A 21,526-nucleotide genomic window follows, 5' to 3' on the forward strand; every position below is an offset into this window, starting at 1 on the left:
AGTGCCAGTGACAGCTCCACACAGACACAGCATGAAGGAGAAAAAGGATGCAGAAAACAATAAAATGTAATACCGGAGTCTTTTAGCAGCACTTATAACATCAGGAGCAGTGCAATGGATCACGGGCTCCTTCTTCAGCTCCTTACAACTTGCACACAAATTCCTTCACACTTCATGCAAGTTATTTGGTATATACATGGTTGCCCACACTGACTTCTATTAACTATAACCCCAAGTTTCCTCTTAAGCTTCTGAAATCAGGGTTTAAAACTGGTTAGAAAACTCTGGTTAAGAATACAGAATCCAGTCAATGTTAACTATGGTTAATGTTTGTGTCAATGCATCACTTAATGAAGGCCAACTAGGAAAGAATAGAAGGCACGGCAGCCAAGAAATGTATACTCCTGTGAGTGGTTCCCTGTGTCTGAACCGTTTTTACATCTGTACCAACTCCTACCCTCAGCTTTTGTTGACTCTTTTGTAAAGGCTCATTGCTGATACTCAAGCCACACTGAAATAAGGGAACAATCACAAGATTTAATTAATCCTGCACATGTCTGCTCAGAAGTAAGCACCCTTAGGATCCATGGAAGTTATTCGTAGGACAGTGTGTAAAGGACTGCAGCTTTAATAACCTACTTACAAAGTATGATTTGTAAAACAAAGACTGATTACATAGGTTGAACTTCTTAAACAGCATCCTAACTATTAATGGGTAATTTCAGCTTCTCTTTTAGTATATACTTTTAAGTGCCAGTAGCAGATATATATCCCCCCCCCTTGCCATGCTAGGTCTCATCCACCTAACATAAACTGCAAACTCTAAAACCAGAGGTTAACTGTGTCTTATACAAAAAAATTACATGGCTCATGATCAAAATATCAAGACAAACACAAATAATAGAATCAACTGAAATTAATCAGACTCAGCAAAAATGCAGCTCATATTAAATTATTCCACCAGTATTCACAGCTAGAGAGAATAGAAGCAACTTACCTTACCTCCCCTCCTAAACTTTCAGAAATATAGTCACAGGTGCAGTTCCTCAGGAAGGGAAAGCTAAGTTTCACCACCCAATTCCAAATATTCTTTAAAATGCCCCCCATTCCCCTCTACCTGCACATCTGGGAGGGCATTTCAGTCCACCCTTCATCAAACTGAATGAAGACATTTTTAACCAATGAAGAAAAGAGGATCAAGCTTACTGTCAGGCTGTATTTGCCAGTATTTATACCACAGTGGCTGTTGTGGCACATCAAAATCCTTTCTGTGGCTGAATGAAACCCCCAAGACCTGCACATTCATAGACTATGGTAGCTCACCAGGCTAAGTCTCAGCCTCAAAGCTTCAGCTTCTTAGTTGGAAGTTTCCCCTGGAGTCCTTGACACAAAGTTATAAAATAATGCTAGTGCTATTTTGTGTTGTGTGTGAACTTTTAGTTATTTGGTTGATTCTTCTTTGATATGCAGTGGAGCCTGGGGCAAGGAGGTGCACTGAAAATCTAATACGGAGTTTGTGGGGGAAATGACCCAATGCACTTCAAGTGAATTTCCAAGGTCCCTTTAATAAAATTTTCAGTCCTTTCCAGAGCATTAAAAGAAAAAGAAGGGGGGCGGGGGGGGGCGGGACAATCCAGGAATGACTTTATAATACTCTCCATCCAGATAGGTTCTCTCAATACTTCAAAGTAGACATTTTCTGTCACACCGCCCTCAGCTGGAAAGAGATTACTGGGTTTATGTACACTTTCATCCCCTTCATGGATCACTGCCTTGCCGTGGCGAAGGGGCTTGAAGAACTCAAGAGAAGCTATGAACTACGCCGAGCAGGGCACACAAGATGAACAGGTCATAGTGGAGAGTTTTGACCAAACGTGATCCACCTGGAGGAGGAACCGGCAAGCCACTCCAGTATCCTTGCCAAGAAAACTCCATGGACAAAGACAACAGGCATTGGTCCATGGGGTCACGAAGAGTCGGACACGACTAAACGACTAAACAACAACAACGTACACTTTCATTCTTAGAAATATCCTTTCCAAATTCATTTGTAGCTGTGGCAGTGAAGGACAGTTTTACAGCTTCTTTTATGAATATTGCTATACATCATCTCCCACAAGGAGTGTGAAGATGTCAAAGACCATGTAGCCGTGCGTGTGTTTATGTGTGAAGATGCAACAGATGTCTTCAGTAAACCCAAGTTTTGGAATCAGGATGACCAACCAAAACTCTAAGCAAAAGCTTTACTGTTTGCTTCAGTGATGTACAAATCTGAAGTTCATATTTTGGGGTTTCTAATTGTTCAGAACAGCCAGAAGTCAGGAACATGACTTAAAAACTCATTTGTGCATGTGTGAAGCAATGATAGGTTCCTCTTTCATTTTCACCATTGTACCTTCCACAACCAACAGGGCAAACCATTATAGGGCAAACCTTCCACAATCCATTCACATTAGCTGTGGAAACTATAAGGGGAAGCTTCATTTGGGCATACAATGAACAATAAATAGTTTCTTTAGATTGCAGCCTAAATGAATATGCATTAGGTAATAAAGTGCCTAATCTATGTGATATTGAGCTAACGGAAGTGCAGCCTCTGACAATGAATGGCTTAGGTGATGCCATAACAGAGAATGCTCAGCTACTGAGTAAATGGCAGAGTTTGTAGACCAGCTTCTGTGAGGGAAAAGAAAGTTGTAAATTTGGCTAAGGACTGAGAAGATGTCTAGAATATAGGGAAACTAAGAGACAGAAGCTGAGAGGCAAGGAGGCTGAAGGACAGGTGCGGAGCATGTAATGCACTGAGATAGAAAAACCTGAAGGAAAAAGAGCTAGGAAATAACGCTTAAAGAAATGTGTGGGGTGGGAGGGAGGACAGATAATTTGGGCACAAGGAGGCTTTGAGACACTTTACAGATCTCAGTATCAGGAAGGACCTGTATGTTATTGGGGGAATGAATATGGAAGTGCTAGGGAGAGATAGGATGGCTAAGAGGCATAGGAAAACAGACTGAAGAACAGACATCTCAGAAACCATTGGAAGATGGTGGGAGACATGGACTCAAGAAAGGAAGACTCAAGGATAAAGCAGATTTGGAGTAAAACAAGAAAGAGGGCACAGAGGTAATTTAAGATGTGCACTAAAGGTAAAGAAAAAAGCAGGTATAAGAAGCTTGGAGGGCTGGAAATCACGGGCCAAGAAGTCAATCAGATGTGGCTTCTACTATAACTGTAATATTATGAAATATCAACCTTCTGAGAGCAAAGAGAGCCAAAAACACCATGTGCAGAGTCAGAATTTTACATATTGATCTAGCTGCAGTTTCTAGTTAAACTGTTATTAGCAGATGCAAATGAAACAGCTATTTTTCTGCAAGATCTTTACAAGTTTCAGGAATCCTTTCCACCAGTGTATTTTCACTTTTTATTTATGTATTTGTTTATTTCACAAAATGTATATACCGTTTGATTCTAATAAAACCTCTAAGTGGTTTAGAAGAAGGCTGCATTAGTATAACATTACCATTTTCTGATAACTGCCGCCAAGACTTTAAACAGTAGGCATAAAATAACATATGATACAGTGACTGGACAGTAACAAATATACCATTTTATATGGGTGAGACAATTAAACAAACTTAAAGTTTCTTTGCTCTTTGCTGCCTCAAGAAGCAATGGTCCAGCTTCAGCTTTTTAAACCGGTATCTGTACAAGTCTTATGCCCATGCACATCACCTGTCCATCCCTCCCTTCTTGGCATGCCGTGAGTGAAGGCTCCCTTGGGTTACCCGTTTCATGTTATGTCACCATAGTTTATGTCCACACTGAAAAACTATGATGGGCAGGTTCTGAACAAACCAGGGTTTGAAACTTGTTTTACATCCCCGAGAATGCATAGGCACAGGGTTTGTGCTTGTCTATGTTACATCTGAACTAGACCATTATTTCCTGGTTGAAATGTAAGCAGCTGGGACAAAGTAGATTCAAATTATCATTAGAGGGGTAAGACAATCCAATCATTATTATCTCAGCTACTCAGCAGGACAAGTAAGAGAGAGTTCCAAAAGAGGGTCAGAACAGACTGACACAGCTCAAGTCCAGCATTAAAGTTAAAACCAATACAATTCATTTCATTTCATGCTTTAAGAAACCAAACACATTTTTGTCAACTCAGTTTTAGGGAGGGAAAGAGTTGACTATTATGCACCCAAGCACAATGAACCGTTGATATAGCAGAAGGAACTGGAGGAACTGAAGGGCAAAACCAACCACCCAATCAGGAGAATTTTTGATTTATTAAAGTTGTTTTAATTTATTTTTGTTATTCACCTTGAACTTGTCTGAATAGGATAAAAAATGTTTCAAAGAAAGAAATAAGCTAGATTCCTCTTGTGCTCCATGTCTGGAAAGTGAAGCTATAAAGCTGTTCAAGCTTCTTTTACTGTCCACTTTCTTAATTTTTTTCAAGACAGCTTCTCTTCAACTACGGTTAAAGATGACTGGATTTGAAAGTATCCATAATTAATGTTAGCCACACTTTATCAATCGAAATGTAAAAAACCATGGTTGAGCAGAAGAGATAGATTCCAAACTTCTGCTGCACAGGAGGAAGAGAGAGGAGTGTGAGAGCTCAAGGCTTGTTGCAGCTCATTTATGTTCATTTGCATCCTGCTAAATAGGTTTAGCGTGGTATGCAAATCTGCCCAACCTGTCTTTTGCTCATGGCTTATCTTTGAAAAGTTACTGAGCATCATGGAGCCCATGCAATCACCTTAAAGGAATGTTTTATAATGTTGTAATCAATAGTTCATAGGAATCAAAACCACAGGAACACAGCTAAAACAGCATTGGACAAAATTATTTTGAAAATGCTCTGAGAAGATACTATTTTTAAAATATAATTTATTTTTGTTATTCACCTTGAACATGTTGCTACTAGTACCAAGATTTGTGACTTGATATGTAACATGTATTGCAATTTTTTGTTTCTTAAGTCAGAATATAGTGTGGTTACATCCACACCATACACTTAAAGCACTTGTACCACTTTATTTAATTAATTCAAATGACTTTTTGACTGCCAGAACCAGAATGAAATGCCTTTAAACCTAAACCAAATATGAACACATACCAGTTTTAATGTGTGCTGTAAAAGGAAGGCTCTTTGTCTTAAGTTCACAATCAAACAAGGCAAAATGGTACAGTAGGAGCAAATGCTAAAAACTTTGCATTGAGACTGTCCGTAAAAACAGTCTTTGTTAGTTTGAAGTAGCATTTGCTTAACAAACTCTTTGGCAAGAACTGGGTACATCTGATTATGTCAAAAGAGGAATTTTTTGTGTAAAACATTTGCAAGGGAGTCGATTCAATACAAATGATTGCTGACCCAAGGATTGCTTAATACTGATTACCTTTATTACAAAAGTATTCCACTTCTTCACAGCTCAGATTCCCAGGCTCAAATTCTGCAGAAAAGCTTCCCTCCAGAGGAAAGTCTTCTTTGGAGATAATGTCATTTCCCTCTGATAGACACTCTTCTTCTTCATCCTCAACAGCATCCTCAAGGGGGCCTTTAAAGAAACCAACAACATTGTACCAACATAATGTACAAGTAGTCACATAATAAAAGTGTAAAGTTGGACATCTGTACCTAAGGTTTCATAGAAGTAGATGATCACAGAAGTAGATGGTCTTCCATAGCTTGCTCTTCTTATTTAGCTTGGTCTTTAAAGTGTTCCTTACAGTGCACGCCTACTCAGCAGCAAGTCCAATTGACTTCAATGGGTCTCACTCCCAAGTACCTTTATAGGCATGCAACTTAAACCAACCTTATTTTATCTAAGCTATATCAAATACAAACAACTGAAGTAAAATACAGTGGATGCTCAGGTTGCAAATGTGATCCGTGCGGGATGCAAGTTTGCAACCTGCGCCTGCACGTCTGTGCACGTGCAGGTTGCGATTTGGTGCTTCTGCGCATGCGCAAAGCACCATTTAGTGCTTCTGCGCATGCGCGACTGCCAAAACCTGGAAGTAACCCGTTCCGGTACTTCCAGGTTTCGGCAGTCCGCAACCCAAAAAAAAAAACGCAACCTGAAGCGGACACAACATGAGGTATGATTATATGAATGGCAGTCCTCATTTTCTGTGGTGGCCCCTCGTTTTTGGTATGCTAGCCTGGCACCTTCATTATATATATTTAGGGGCCAGGAGAGAACATTTCTCTTATCTCAGGCCTATGGCTAAATAAACAATCTATGGCCTTTTAAACTGTGGGAGGGTATTGGTTTTTTTGCTATTGTTTTAAGTATTTTTGTGTTTTGCCTGTGCTCCTTAGATGAAAAGTGTTATATAAATTAAACAAACAAACAAACAAACAAACAATAAATAGCAGGACCCTCACTGCCTTTCAGTGAAATAGGATTGCCCTCTAATCAGGAAATTCCATAGTCGTGGTATCACCACTGAAAATACTCTATTCTGGGGGCCCATTTTTCATGCTATGCCGACTAATGGAACCATGTCTCCCCCAGACTGCAGATTTTGTTTCAGAAGGTACTGATGAAGGTTCTTTTTTAACTACTCCGATCCTGAGTTATTAGTGATTTGTGCAGTAGTACTGATATCTTGTACTCACATCATACCTTAAGGCCAGAATCCAACACTTTGGGTATTTTGGACCCAAAGGCCAGTACGTATACTTGGGTATGAACAATATCAATGGCGGGATTGGGGGCAGGGATAAGTATACACCATCTGCTTTCATGTCAAAAATATACTTGTGAATTATCCTGTTTTATAGTACTATACTACCTCTGTATTTAATAGCCAGCTAAGTATTTCTAGTATCAATGGTCTTATTTTATATTTGATAAGTAGATAAGGGACTTGAAATGAGAATCTCGGAATACTTTTGAAGACAGAGCTAAAGGTAAATAATTCTGTCAATCATGACTTTAGTCTCTATAAACAATGATAATCAGAGCCTTCAACTTATACACACAAAAACATTTCAGGAAAGCAGACAGGCAAGACTTGAAAGAAGAAATACAACACATTCCTCAAAAGGAGGTGGGGAATGATATAATGATATAATGGAATACCCTTTTGTATCTGAGCCAACAGAATCTATCCTATTTGAAGGCTCCTTTTTCATTGTTATTTGCTACTACATAACAAGCATATATCTGTACATTTTAATAAAAATAAACCACCAACCTGCTTACCCACATGGCAGTATGGATAATACACATTTACTCATAACTGGTCTACCCCATCACTGTATTATGTCAATGCCAAGCATGGAAACAAAGAAACATTGAAACTGAGCTTGCACATTATTATTTTATATTCTAGAAAGGAATATGGTATATTTTAATGAAACTAAATTTACTATATAGTGACAAGTTGTAACCTTATATAGTGCACTTAGAGTGACATTTGCCCTCTACTTTGGGGATTCCTGTCAGTTATTCTGAGATCCCATTATTAGAATCACAAGCATTCCTAGAAATGTACACCTCTGGAAGAGCTCTTTGAAGCAGACAGGATGAGGTCAAAAAAGTGTACTTCATCTCAGTCTCCAGAGGCAAACTGATAAATCAAATTCCAAGTCCTATCAACTTTCAGGTCTACCCAAATGCCAAGTGACTAGAACAATATCTTATGCTCTATCTAAGCTTATATATACACCCATTCTGAAGTGAATGCTGGAAGCTGAATCCTCTTCTCTCTCCGAACAAAGTAGTCACAAAGTAAGTAATAAAAAGAAGGGATTCCTATTATTATTATTATTATTATTATTATTATTATTATTATTATTATTATTTTGTAATGCTGACACACATTTCAAGCCCATGTTATTCAGAACAGACCTTTCCAGTGTTGAGGCTCAGCATGGGCTCATTTTTAACAATTGACCATGAACCCTAATCATTGCTCCCTTCCTTTCCCATGATCCTAACATAACTGCAGTGAGGGCATTTGGTAGTATCTGGGACCTAACCAGGGTTCTTACTGTCCACCATTTGAATTTAAAGAGCTAACAGAGGTTTGGTCAGGGAAACCCTGTGATATTCCCAATCACAAGCAGGATGGAACTCCAACTTTTAAACAGGTTCAAGGTTAAAACTATTTCTTTGCTACTTATTATGAAAAAACTGTAAATCATTTTCTCAAGTCCTTTCTGAGTTTGCCTGACAGCAGTTAACAAGGATGGGGAGGATACAGAGGTGTTCCTGGACACAGCAAATCCACACAAACCTGATGTAATTGAGCTTAACAGCAAGGCAAAAGCTATTTTTTTCTGGCCAAGGAAAATGGGAGCTATTTAAAATGAACAAGTTCTTCCTGCAGCCACTCACTTTTAACATAAGTTGCATCAGGGGATCTGTAGGAAAGAAACATTTTTATTAATTTTTTCCTTATCTGAGAGAAGAATGTTGATTTTTTTCATTTACGTTCCTTGCCTGCAGGTAGCAGACCAGAGAATCATATAGTAGAATTTTTTTTTCCTTTTGATTAATTTCATTCCATGTGTTATGTTATTTTTATATATAATTGATTTCAGGTTTTGCTCATAGCTGTACATCTTTTTTATATCTCTACCTACTGCCTTCGTTCAATCAAGAAAGTTGAAGGAAATTACCTGAATTTTGTTAAGTTTATTAAAAAAAGAGCTCTGTGAATATTTAAATTGAGTTTTGAAATGCTAATACAAGAAAGATATTAGAGAATTTTAATGGTGGGTTCCATTTGACCCACAGACTATTGAAGAAAGGGTCAAATTTTATTCAAATTATTTCTTTACAGTAAAAAATAATATATGAACCCTTTGATTTTATAAAAGTGGATTAACATTCATCCTTGCTCAATCTTTTGGCACTTTGGTACATGACAGAATTAACTGGGGTTGTGTATAAAGTTTTCAAAAGCCTTTAGATGTTTGAGTAGTTTAGAACTTTACTTTCAATAATATCTTTTCCACTTGTCTCTTTTGAATAATACTAAAAGATCTCAAATAAACTTCTATCTGCTGCTGTTTTTCCCCCTAGAGCCTGTGCCAGATGAAGCTAGGTTCACTCACAGAAAGCTATTGTAATGAAAAGAAACAGTATGTAAGAATTGTTCTGAAATACAGGTGTCAGGATGTGTTCTTCATTGGGTCACTTACAAATCTCTTATTCTATTTATGATTTGTAAAAATATTCATATTGGTGTACAAAAACAGACTTTGCAGGTAATATATTTGCAGGGAAAACATTTTGCGTGCTGGCTTGTTTGTTTTTCTTCCAAGAAACGTGACTCAATAGAGCAGAGCCAGACCAAGGAAAGCAAACATGGCACACTGCAGATATGTCTGGACTACAGCTTCCATCAGTGTTGTCCACTGGCCATGCAGGCTGGAAGTTGTAGTCCAGCAACATCTGCAGGGCACTTTGTTTCCTATCTCTGACCCAGACACAGAGAGAAGTTAATTGTATGCTGGAGCAGGGGTGGCTAATATGTGGCCCTCCAGATGTTGCCGGACTACAACCTTCGTAATTATTGACTATTGGCCATGCTGCCTGTCCTACATACCCCCTGCTCAGAAAGGTAAACAGCCGGTAGTTAATTCTTTATTGACAAAAGTACACACAGCAGTTCCTAAGCTGCACCAGATACACACACAAACACTCACTTCTAGCGTCTACTTAAGCTGGCATTAACTTTTCCAAGTTCATGCCTGGCGGAGCAGCTGAAGCAACATTGGAACCATGCCTCCACCCGCCAGACTTATGTACCCTTATTTGATGAAGTGTGCATGCACAACCTGAGGCTTCTCCTGCACTTCCCTCTTCAAATCTCTGGTTCTAGGAGACAGAGGGGCAAGGGAATGTGGGGGTTTGAATGCCCCGCCCCTTGCCTGAACAGCTGTTTCCTCCGCTTCTGACATATCCTACGCCCCCACCGCCATTTCTGATCCTTCCCCTACCCACCCACCCCAAACTCCTGCCCAACGGGTGGCACCAAGCTCCTTAAATCATGGGCCTCATGTCCTGGGCCAGCCTTCGACCCCCCCCCCAACCTCTGTAAGACACTCGTCAAAGCCCCACCAGTCCCTGTTATTGCTGGAGCCTGATGAGAGATGGAGTTCAGTTTTGGTGGGAGAAATTAACTGGTGGGAGTTGTGGGGGAGGGAAGGACATGGATGATTAAGAACCTTAAGATGCACAAGAAGGGAAGGATGAAGCAGAAAATGGATATGAGAAGAGAATACTATAATGTAAAAGAAAAGCACTACAAGAGTGATTATAAAAATGTTGTGAATAAAATGGGAGTCCCAAAGAAAAGGAGAGGTAAGCAGAAAAGGGAGTGTCAGCATTTACTTGAAAAAGTGGGAAGTCTATCTGTCTATCTATCATCTATCTATCTATCTATCTATCTATCTATCTATCTATCTATCATCTATCTATCTATTAACCTTTACACATCTATTAACCTTTACACATTCCCTTTGGCTATTTTAGAAAAGTAATACTAAATTTTTCAAGAGGCTTCCAATTGATACATGGTCGGGGGGGGGGGGAATGATCCATTTATCAACAAGCAATATACACTGTAAGTACTAGTATTATGAACTTGTATTATGTAGTCATCTCCCATTCCAACCTGTTACAGGAAATAAAAATAGGATGCACATAAGAACTTTGACGCCCCTAATGATGTTGCTCAAGAGAATTTACTGGCCAGCATATGTGCAACAAGCACATTCAAGATCAAAGAAAATGAAAGCTGATTGGGGTAGGACATGGAGGGAGCTTGCCCTTCTCAGGAAGATGTCAAATCTGAGCCCCTCTGCAATACCACTTTGGAACTGGTGCAGTTTTAAAAAAAAGAGGAGGGAAATACCACCCTTCTGTCTTGATGGGCAGATTAGTAAAGCACTGCCACTCCTGCCTTCCTGGCCCCCTTGCAGAATTGCTTTCAAAGCCTTTAAACACACTCTTCACACTTAGATAACAAGGTTTGTTTACAAACATGTTGCAAAGCAATTTAAAAAATGCTATACCAACAACACCTAGTTACATTCTGAGTAATTTCCAAGTATTTTATCCATGCATATTTTGCTCATCATACATTTGCACTGAATTCTTGACTCCACACATACTTAAGATCATGTTATTGTTTACATGGCAATCTAACCTGAGATGAAATTTTCCTATCATAAAAGCTCCAATTAACCATGGGCTCTTTTCTTTGCTCTCAATTTGCATCAGTCACTGTGATTAACCCCTCAAAGACACAAACAAATCAGCAACCAAAACAAGCCTGTCGTTTTTTATAGAAAAAAATTTAAGACAAGTGATTACATAGATCCAACAAAAGAGGCATATAGCTGTCTGCAATGTAAATAATTTGACTTTTAAAGTCTACTAGTCAGACAACTTAGTATTGACACTGTATATTATAATATTGCACTGGGAATGATGCTTTTTAACGTGTCCATAAATGGTCTGAAGTTAGGGATAAGCTGTGAAGTGGCCAGGTTTGCTACTTGCATCAAATTATTCATGGTAGAAAAAACAAAACAAAAAGAGATTACAAAGAGCTTCAAAAGATGGGATATAAATGGGTGAACAGGCGATCAAATGGCAAATGTACTGCATTATAGACATTTGGGCAAAAACAAAAACCCTAGATAAAGTCTGAACTCACAGTGACAAGTCAGGAAAGAGATATCAAAATCATGATGGACAGCTCCACTACGAAGATGTTGATAAAGTATGCAGTAGTTATGAAAAAAGTATGCCAGGGATCATTAGGAAAGGGATCAAAAATAAAACTGCTAGTGTTGTTGTGCCTACCTGTGGTGCAATCATACCTGGAATACTATGTACAGTTCTGCCTGCTGCAGGTGAGAGTCAAACTAAATATTACATTAGCTAGGTAGCTGTACCCTTTAAGTGCCTTCCACATAATGGCACTGCTCTGTAGATAACACATTGCAGTTTGACCCTAAAAAAGGATACTGTTGAGCTGGAAAAGGTGCAGAAAAGAGCAACTAAAATTATTAAGGGGCTGGAAATCAATGCTATTAACGTAACTAAGTATGTAGTGACAGGCACTTTGCTAGTATATATTGACATATGGGAACCCATGAAAAATGTTAACAGAAGAGGGAGGGAGAAAAGGGTTGGGTCAAATATATTATCCCTGCACATACACCTCACTCAATGAAGCAAGTTCTAGAGACTGAAACCACTTCAGCCACCCTATGTTCCAGATGAAGTAGGGAATAGTTTCCACTATAAGTAGCAATGCCCTTTTTATTGTACACACAAAGTCATAACTATTTTGTTTACTATTTATAGGACTCAGGAGTCAAAAACATCTTTACAAATCTGTTTACTTAATCTGGTAGGCATCACAAAAATTTGTATTGGAAGTTCACTATAATGTTTTTGCTCAGTTTTGCTTTGTATCACATCAAATAACTTTCCTATCCTGCCTGTTTATATTCCTCATATATTTACAGACAACTTATTGTATTCCCTTTAATAGCTAATTTATCAAATTGCACACTTCAGTGACTATCTCATCTGTCCTCAATAGTCAATTACAGAAGCTTTTCAATCTTTTTGTTGTTCTACTCTCGAAATTTTTTCGAATTCCTTAGTGCTGATGTGCTTCCTTTATTCAGATTTATTTATTTTATTCTAGATGTATTCTTGGCAAAGAATTTCTCTCCGTCCTGTGTTGCAATCATTTTAACAATTGTTTATACGTACACACTTATTTTACAATTATAGTCCAAGAGTGTAAAGCAACAAACAGAACTGCTACTGGAATTCTGTGTATCTTAGCAGAGAACATGTACCAATAATGTTTTTTTGTGTTGCACCCCACTGCTGCAATCTGTTCTGGTTTCCTGAAACTTAATCCACAGGTGGTGGTGCTCCACCCAGAATCATTTCAATGACTCCATTCTATCTATAATTTTCCTTTGTGTACACATATCTACTTGTATGAGGAAGCCATAGCTCAATATGCTTTGTGGTCCCAGGTTCAATCCTTGATATCCTAAGAGGATCAGGTAGTAGGTGACCCAAAATACTCCCGTCTGAGACCCTAAAGAGCCACTGTCAGTCAGAACAGATAATACTGGGAAAGATGGAGAAATAGACAGATTTTGTATGACAAGTTTTTGTAGTAAATTTATAGAGTGCCACCTATGTGCACAAGGGTTGTGTGTCTGCATTTCAGAGGATAAAATGAGCTTGACAAGTGCACAATATTTTAGTACCTCAAAGCAGTGTGTAAAATAAAAAGAGGTTCACAATTTTGCAAATGGAAAAAGAAACCCTATGGAAAACCATCTAGGGGGCAAATTAGCAATTGACCGAAACATTACCCATTGTAAGTGTGTAAGAAAGCTAACACCATCCTGGAGAGCTGTTAAAACACTGACATTTTTTAAGACTGCTCTTAATAGGATAGAAGGGAGTTAAAATTAAAGTGTAAAATATTATAATAATATATTATAGTAGTAATAATAATGGTCAGCCATTGTTAGTAATACAGACGAAACATAAAAAATGGCTTGCAGCCCTGCTTGTCACAGGCAATATAACATGATTGTCCCATACAGTAATAGAAATTCTTTTGAAAATAATTAGATTTCCAAGATGGACATTTTTATAGAAGTGACATTGCTATTAAAAAAATGAGCGTAAAACTCTATAGACCGCGATATTACAAAATGTCACCATGCATTATAATAACATGTGGGTACTACTGCAAGGATATATGGAAAACGGAAGGATGTTGGTTGGGGAACAGAGTTATACGAATCTGAAGACATAAGAAATGCAATAGTAATATCTGGAAGGTCTGCATACACTCCTGAAAGTCATCTTTATTGTCTTTTTTTCTCCTTTACAAATTTTCCATTCCTACCCCTCTTACTCTTTTATCATTAGTGGCACACAAGCCATTAAATGCAAGTTTATTATTTTCTCTTACATAATGTATGATTTCTTTGTTAAATTAAACTGAGCATCAATATTTACAGATTACTATCAGTAAAAATAGCACAAGAAATTGTAATAATGTCACTAGCATAATACTTAATTGCTGTGTAATTATTTAGGACAAGATTGTTCGAATATTTCCTTTAAAGTATCTGTGCATGTTCCCGCTTGATGTCCCAGCAAAGGAACACTCGAGAAAGGATTTATTCTCATCATCAGAATCCAGACTTTGGAGGAAAAATTAGTAAACAGCTATTCTGTTGCCAAACCATACACTCAGATGTTCTTCCAGCTTCTGCTGGCATGCAATGTGGATTTTTAGGGTGCAATTCAAGATAGTTTTGACTTCACTGGATACTTATCCCCAACTCCCAATCCCGGTCAAAAAAACCCCCCAAAACAGCCTTCATAGATATGTTTGCTTTGCTGTTTGTGAGCCCAAAGTTTCAAAAGTCTGGATCAGGCAACAAGGACAGAACCCCTGCTCGCCTTTCTCTGGCTTCTAAGAGACTCCTGGTTCCTGTGTGCGCACAAATGTTTAACAAAACAAATGTGTGCCTATGGGAACATGTGTACATGTTTCCAGATACAGAAATATTACAAATTAAGAGCTAATATTCAGGGGATTTCTCATCACAAATTGGAGCCTGAGGAAAGGTCACCAATTTGGACTGACAGAAATCATATAACTGGCTGCAGTGGAAAAGGTTTTAAACAATGGCTAACTTCAGTATGCTCCATATAGCTCTTTTCATTAGATGTACACATATACCATCTGAAAGCCTCTCAAAACGGCTTTGAGTGTTCATAGGCATCTAGTTACTTTTGCTTGCATCTTTTGAAAACAGTAAGGCAAGGAGAAGGAAGAAAATACCGCTTTCTGGATGGTGACATAGAGGAGCATTGCCCCACCAACCACATTAGCTGTGGGAGACATGAGACAGAAGTAGAGGCAGGAAGAAACTGACGTAAACACCACTCAGGTTCACAGCTGCTGATTGACTGAGTATTCAGAGTGGGCTGGAGGAAGACTACAAGGATGACAGTGGATCTTTGAAGAGAGTTATTGAAACTTCCAAGAAATAACAAAAACTCTGATCCTAGTTGGAGCATTACCAAGCATGTCAAGCATCTGTTTCAATTCTAGCCAGAAAGAAGACAGGAACTTGAGAAAGGTTTAAGGATTAATGTCCATCCAAACCCTTTGAAATGCAATAAAAAACTAAAGTGGTGCTAATATAGGTGTTAGAAAATGCATGTGTTGTTTACATTGAATAATATATCTCTCAGAAACCAGAAAAGCATCATACAGCCCTCATACTTAACGCCAAAAAATAGGAAACACAAATGAAAAAGGATTTTCTTTTGGTCTTTCTTCATGGTGAAGTAGTACCTAGCAGAAAACCTAAAAGCAGAACTTAAACTAGTGCCTTCCTAGGCCATCCAAAAGGGAATATGGACCTTTAGTGATTTTCAAATATCAGAGCAAGTTTATATGCAGCCATGCTACCGGTGGCTTTCCATGAGCTGGAGCACAGATGAAGGAATTCATGCAAAGAGTCACCTCATCCCTGGAAAGCATTAGGTTGCTTGTTAATAACACTTTCTTTGATATTCTCTTTAATTGCACATTTGCTGGACCTTATTGGCTATCCAGCAAGGCAGTGCAGGGTGCTGCTACCAGACAGGGTATTGTCTTCTGGATATGTGAGGATGTACTTAAAGTATACAGAAAAATAGTAGTTTTGGAGAACTGTCCCTGATACCACACACAGGTGAGAAGCATAGTTCACCTTCCATGCTATACTACTCAGGTTTGGGGCTGACTGACAGCTTCTTGTGCAATCAGCCTGAAAAGCTACCAACCTGGAAAGCTATCCCACAATGCTGCTACCTTACTACCCCAATATGCCAACACAAACCTACACTAGAAATAGTAGAGATATTGTTATTTTTTAAGCCTGGTGATGCTATATCAATTAATATGACTGGCTCTTCCATCCTCCTTACCTCTCCCCTCCAAAGAAAAAATGGTTTTGTATTTTCTGTGGATAGCAGCAATATGGTTTCAAAATGGATGGGGGACCGTGTGTTGAGATTCCAGCATTGCAAGGAGTTGGACTAGCTGACCTCAGAGCAATGTCCAACTCTACAATTCCATGATTCAGGGATGGGCGTGTCTGTGATAAGAACTCTGCACACTCTTGTATTTCATTATTACTTGGTTTAGAAAATACAAATTACTGTATTTGCCTTAAGGTTTTGTTGTGCAGCCAGCACATTTGGATGTGGTGTTTTTGGTTCATACAGTGCCTACCCTTCAGTGGCTCAAGCAACTGGATAATCTACAGGCAGATCAGAGCATTTTGTGTTGATATTTTAGTACTGTTGTTATGGCTTATAGCCAAACAAATAAGTGCTTAGGATAAAATACAACATTTGCAACAACCACTATATTACCATGCTCGTCTATTGCACAGAACTAATCTGGCAATGACTCAGCAACTGGAACCCTAAAGGCTTTTTCATCCACAATAGGACAGCTACACTGGCATTATCCAACACATATATTAAGAAGCAACTTTTTAGAGAGAAATTACACCTGACGAGCAGCACAGCCATATCCCACAAGCACAGGATGTTGAAATTACACTCTTGTGTGCCACTGATTTATAGCCCAAAGGGGGTAATATCAGATGTTGATATAGCTTGTACCCATTGGGAACATGGATGGTAGATGTGAACAGTGGGATGGGGCAGTAATAAGCCAGTTTTAGGCATCATCTGTGAAGGGAGATAGCCATGGAGGGATATTGAGATGGTTTCATCTGTTCTAGACAGACCACAAGTGACATGAGTATGTAAAGGCAGACAAGGTAATCAACATTTCAACTCTGAACTGTGCATTCTGTTACATTCTAAGCACAATCACTCCTCAACATTCTAATTAGGACTGTCCTACAAATCTACTAAATCACACCATCTGAACTATCAATGTTTTTGTTTTGACCTGAAAATGGAGCATAGTGGACTACAGTCCTGATGTATATTCAAGATTCTGGCAGTAATGCACCCAACCACCTACTCATTGAATCCTTGTCCATCCCTGGCTTATTAAAGCTAGTCAAAGTGGTGTGACTGAATGGGTTTATAGGTGTGGTAAACATATATTGGCATGGGTGGTTGCCTGCTGCCCATAAAATGGAGACCGTGTGCAAACTTTTAAAAAGCCCACCCAATACTGATGGCATGTAACAACTAGTGACTAGTTGTCCACACCCCTTTACTGGCATCAACGGTGGAGAGGGTGATTGTGGTGCAAATGCAAGTATTCCTGGATAAGACTTATTAACTAGACCCACTACAATCTAGGTTCAAATCAGGGGTTGATTGCCCTGATATATGAATTTTATTGTGATACAGTGTGTGTGTGACCCTGCAGGTTCTGCTTGATCTCAGTAGCTTTTGATACTATTAACGATGGTATTCTCTTGGACTGGCTCAGTGGGATGGGTACTGGAGGCACAGTATTACAGATGTTCCATTCTTACCTTCAGAGTCATGCTCAGAGAGCAGCACTGGGTGAGTGCTTCTTGCTCCCCCAACGCTTGTGCTATGGAACTGAGCAAAGTACTATCCTCTCTCACGTGCTACTTTACATCTATATGAAATGGTTGGTGAGGTTATTAGTTTTGCAGCAAGGTGTCATCAGTACACTGATGACACACAGGTCTATTTATCCATAGCAAGTGAATCAAAAGAGGCTGTGAAAGCTCTGGAATGGTGTCTGAATGCAGTAGTGGATTGGATGAGGGCCAGTAAACTGTGCCTGAATCCTGAGAAGACGGAGGTTATTTGGGTGGGTGATTCCTATGCCTGGGAAACTGGGAAGTTACCTGTTTTGGACAGGGTCATACTCCCTCTGAAGAAGATATACAGCTTGGAATAACTCCTAGATAATCTATCTCTCTCCATCAAGTGTACTCTGTGGCAAGGAGTGCTTTTGACCTGCTTGATCTAGTTTGCCAGCTACAGCTGTTCTAGGTATATTCTGACAGCTGTAGACCACGAATTGGTAACCTAAAGGCCAGATTTCATACTGTATGTGGGGCTGCCCTTGGCCCTGGTCAGAAACTCCAGCTGATGCAGAATGCAGTGGTTACCCTACTGATGTGGATACATACTGTACAACATGTGACACCTGTTTTAAAACATCTGCGTTGGCTGCCCATCTATTACCAAGCCAGGGTCAAGGTAATTGTATTAATTGACAAAGCCCACAATAACTTAGGTCCAGGGTATCCTGAGGACTGGCAGAACCTTTATCTCCCAGCTTGATCGCTGTGATCACCTGTAGGAGCATTGCTGGTTATCCCCCAAGTTGGTGAGGCTCATATGATAGCAACAAGAAACAAACCAGCCCAGTCCTGTAGAAATTTCTGCCAGAAGAGATTCAGCAGGTGCCTTCTGTTTTAACTTTTAAATGCCTGCAGAAACATTATGCAGACAATTAAGAAAACATATCAGTAACAGTTGATTATCTCTGATGTTAAATTAAGTTTGTATATGAATATTGTTTTTGCAAATCACTCTGATATTTATGTAACATAGAAGTATATAAATTTTTTTATTATAATTATTGTAAAATTATTTAACATTTTAAAGAAGAAAAATCTAGATGTTAACAAAATGCTAACAGACACTGAACTTTGAAAAGATAACTAGTCCAAGTACTGTACAGTACTGCATAGCTACTGCAGTATATCCAAGTAGAGAGAGCATATAGTTCAGCAATTCTAAGATCATCTGGCTTATCCTGATATTCAAACAGGAATGTGCCAGGGCTGCTAGAGAGGATCCCAGCCACTCAAGATACTGTAGCCACCAAAATAGAAACATTCTTCCAGGAAGACCAGCAGCTATCACCTTTTTAATCCAATATGTAGCTTGCCTATCATGGTTCAGTAATTAACAATCACTTCTAGCATTTTTGTCCTCACCTTGAATATCATCTCTGAATCATACAAATATTATAAACGTATCTGAAGTCTTTCTTGTTGACAGGGTGCCTGTCAATGAAAGCATTATACAGTGGTAACATGATGGTATATATATCAACCACAAAGAAAATAAATTTGATTGGTTGGTTGGTTGGTTGTTGTTGTTTTTAACAAAGGACCATCAGAAAAAACAAATGAAAGATACTGCATACAATTAGCACAAAGATGAAACACACAGAAGCAAAGTGCAGTTATTCCAGGTTTGATAAAAAATCGATTTAATGACCAAAAAATGGATTCCTTTATTTAAAAAACAAGACTTCTCAGCTTAAGAATGGTAAATGACACAATGTCATCTACCGTATTCATTACTGTGGGCTTAGTTGCTAGTCACATATTCTCATTTGCAAGTAATTACAGGTACTAGGATCCAAGTAAAGCTATCCTGTATCTCACAAGGATCATCTATTGAGCCCATACGGATGAATGATCTTGTACTCCTCTTGCATGTTCCTCCAGTTCTACCTGAACATGAGCTCTGCAGTGTCTTCAGTTTTAATCTTATGAATATTTGTGACAACCAACTAAGGGTTGTTGTAAATGTCTTCACAGGGTGCACAATTGGAGAGAGGGTAGCATTTTGTATTTGGGGGGCTGGTGCTGCAAATAATCCAGCTGATTCAGGTAATCCAAGGGAAGCTGTTTACCTTAGTTGGGAGGCAGGGTGAACAGCCTCCTATTCCTGCAGCTTGTGTGTGTGGTATACTTCTCAAACGTGCAAGAGCAAAAGCTCTGCTGCCAGCCACCATTTCCCGGCCCCAGAAAGACATTTACATAGAGTACATTTCTAATGCTGTACTTGAGATGTATTATGATGATTTATGAATAAAGCATCTGACTGGGAGAAGGTATATGGTGACTGCCAGGCAGGCAGGCAGGAAGCCACACACGCACACACATACTCTTAAGAATGTTTGATCTTGCTGGCTGGCAAAGTTCACAGACACACACATACACAAGGAAAGGAGGAAATAAAGCTGTTGTTAACTTATAAAGCTACATTACTTAAGTAGACAACCTACTCCCCACCCCCACCCCATTCCAACAAATTGAGCTTTAGTAGGGATGATTTCCATGGGTTTTTTGATGTTGTACATTGCGGAATCAGTTTCGAAGCCAAATCACTATCTTCTTCAGGTGATGTCATATTTCTCCTCCCTGAATCAGTTCAGTTAATTTCACCTCCCAAAATGAGGGTGCTACAGGGGAGGGTCAGATTTCTCCCACCTCAATTTGTAAGAGAGGAGAAACGATTCAGTACCAATCAAACAGCATCCCAGAAGTAAAACAAAAACAAAAAGCCCTTTCTCCAGTAACTTCCAACCCTCGCTTTTGGAAAGTTTTGGACACTTAGCATTCAATAAAGTTATATGCTTTGTACCCTCGGATGAGAGCAAAACAAAAATGTAATTCTTTATTACGTAAGTAAACATAATTCTGCACAGTAAATGGCATGTAGTACCAAGACCATAGGTTATAGATTCTGCTCCTAGGCTATATACGGGCTTTATTTAGCTCAGATCATTATACTTGGAGTCTGGGGTGCACCTTGGTAATATGGTGCCCTTTGTGAGGCCAAAATTTGATGCCCCCACACCTAGCCCTCGTGTGAAGGGGAACTGCTCTTACTGCCCTAAATCTGCCTCTGTTATAGCAGCCTGCTGGTTGTTCCAGAAGTACATGGACATTGGAATAGCACTCTAGAGTTATCAAAACAAACAGGCAATTATACATTGTTTCTCTGATCTTCTCACAATAATTCCCTAACAGTGTAACTAAGAACGTAAATGTGCAACTATTTTCACTGCTTTCATTTGCATCTTCTCCCTTTTGCTTATTTTCTATTTCCTTCTCTTTAGCTGAATGTGATCCACTGCTTTTTAATTCTTTAATTTCTACAAAGAATAATGGTATGCTGTGCAAATTAACTGTGTTGGGTATTGCACACACACAGCGCAGAATTTCAATAACACTTGTAAATAAATTTTCATACAAAAATATATCAACACATCCCAAACATCTTTAAAACACTGATATTCTTAGTGTTTTTAACCAGTAACAGTTGACTGTACCCCACCATCTACACACAATGTAGGGCACTTAAGATGAAGGATACATTTTACTTTCTAGCCAGAAATATGGAACTCTTGGCTCAGTTTAGGCAGTAATATCACAAATTATCCACAGTGCGCACAGATCACTAACCTGACCCTTCTTTCAGATTTTTATTAGAAGCAGAGTAATTGATCCTGACAGAAGAAGGAAGGAATTCTCACAACCATTAAAAAAAATCCTACCAACAATAGGGATGAATTTTATTTTTAATAGATTATGTAACCTTTCAGCATGGCAGACTAACTTTTACAACAATACTAAATATAAAGGTTTAATATCACTTAACTATAACAAATGGATTTGCAATACTTAATCATTCAGGTATATATACTAAAAGAC

General features: G+C 38.8%; 1 protein-coding gene across 5 annotated transcripts in view; it reads right to left on the minus strand.

Moving 5' to 3' along the window:
* ZFPM2 (zinc finger protein, FOG family member 2) overlaps nucleotides 1-21,526 on the minus strand; it is a 325,302-nt gene that overhangs the window by 257,953 nt on the left and 45,823 nt on the right. For 3 of the 5 annotated variants that reach the window (XM_053395455.1, XM_053395458.1, XM_053395457.1), the window contains exon 2: nucleotides 5,412-5,570. The exons of the other annotated variants lie outside the window; for them this stretch is intronic. In XM_053395455.1, coding sequence (XP_053251430.1) covers nucleotides 5,412-5,570 — 159 coding nt within the window. The remainder of the gene's footprint in view (nucleotides 1-5,411; nucleotides 5,571-21,526) is intronic. 5 annotated transcript variants of the gene reach the window in all.

The sequence above is a fragment of the Podarcis raffonei genome, chromosome 7, assembly GCF_027172205.1.
Source record: "Podarcis raffonei isolate rPodRaf1 chromosome 7, rPodRaf1.pri, whole genome shotgun sequence".
Lineage (NCBI taxonomy): Eukaryota > Metazoa > Chordata > Lepidosauria > Squamata > Lacertidae > Podarcis > Podarcis raffonei.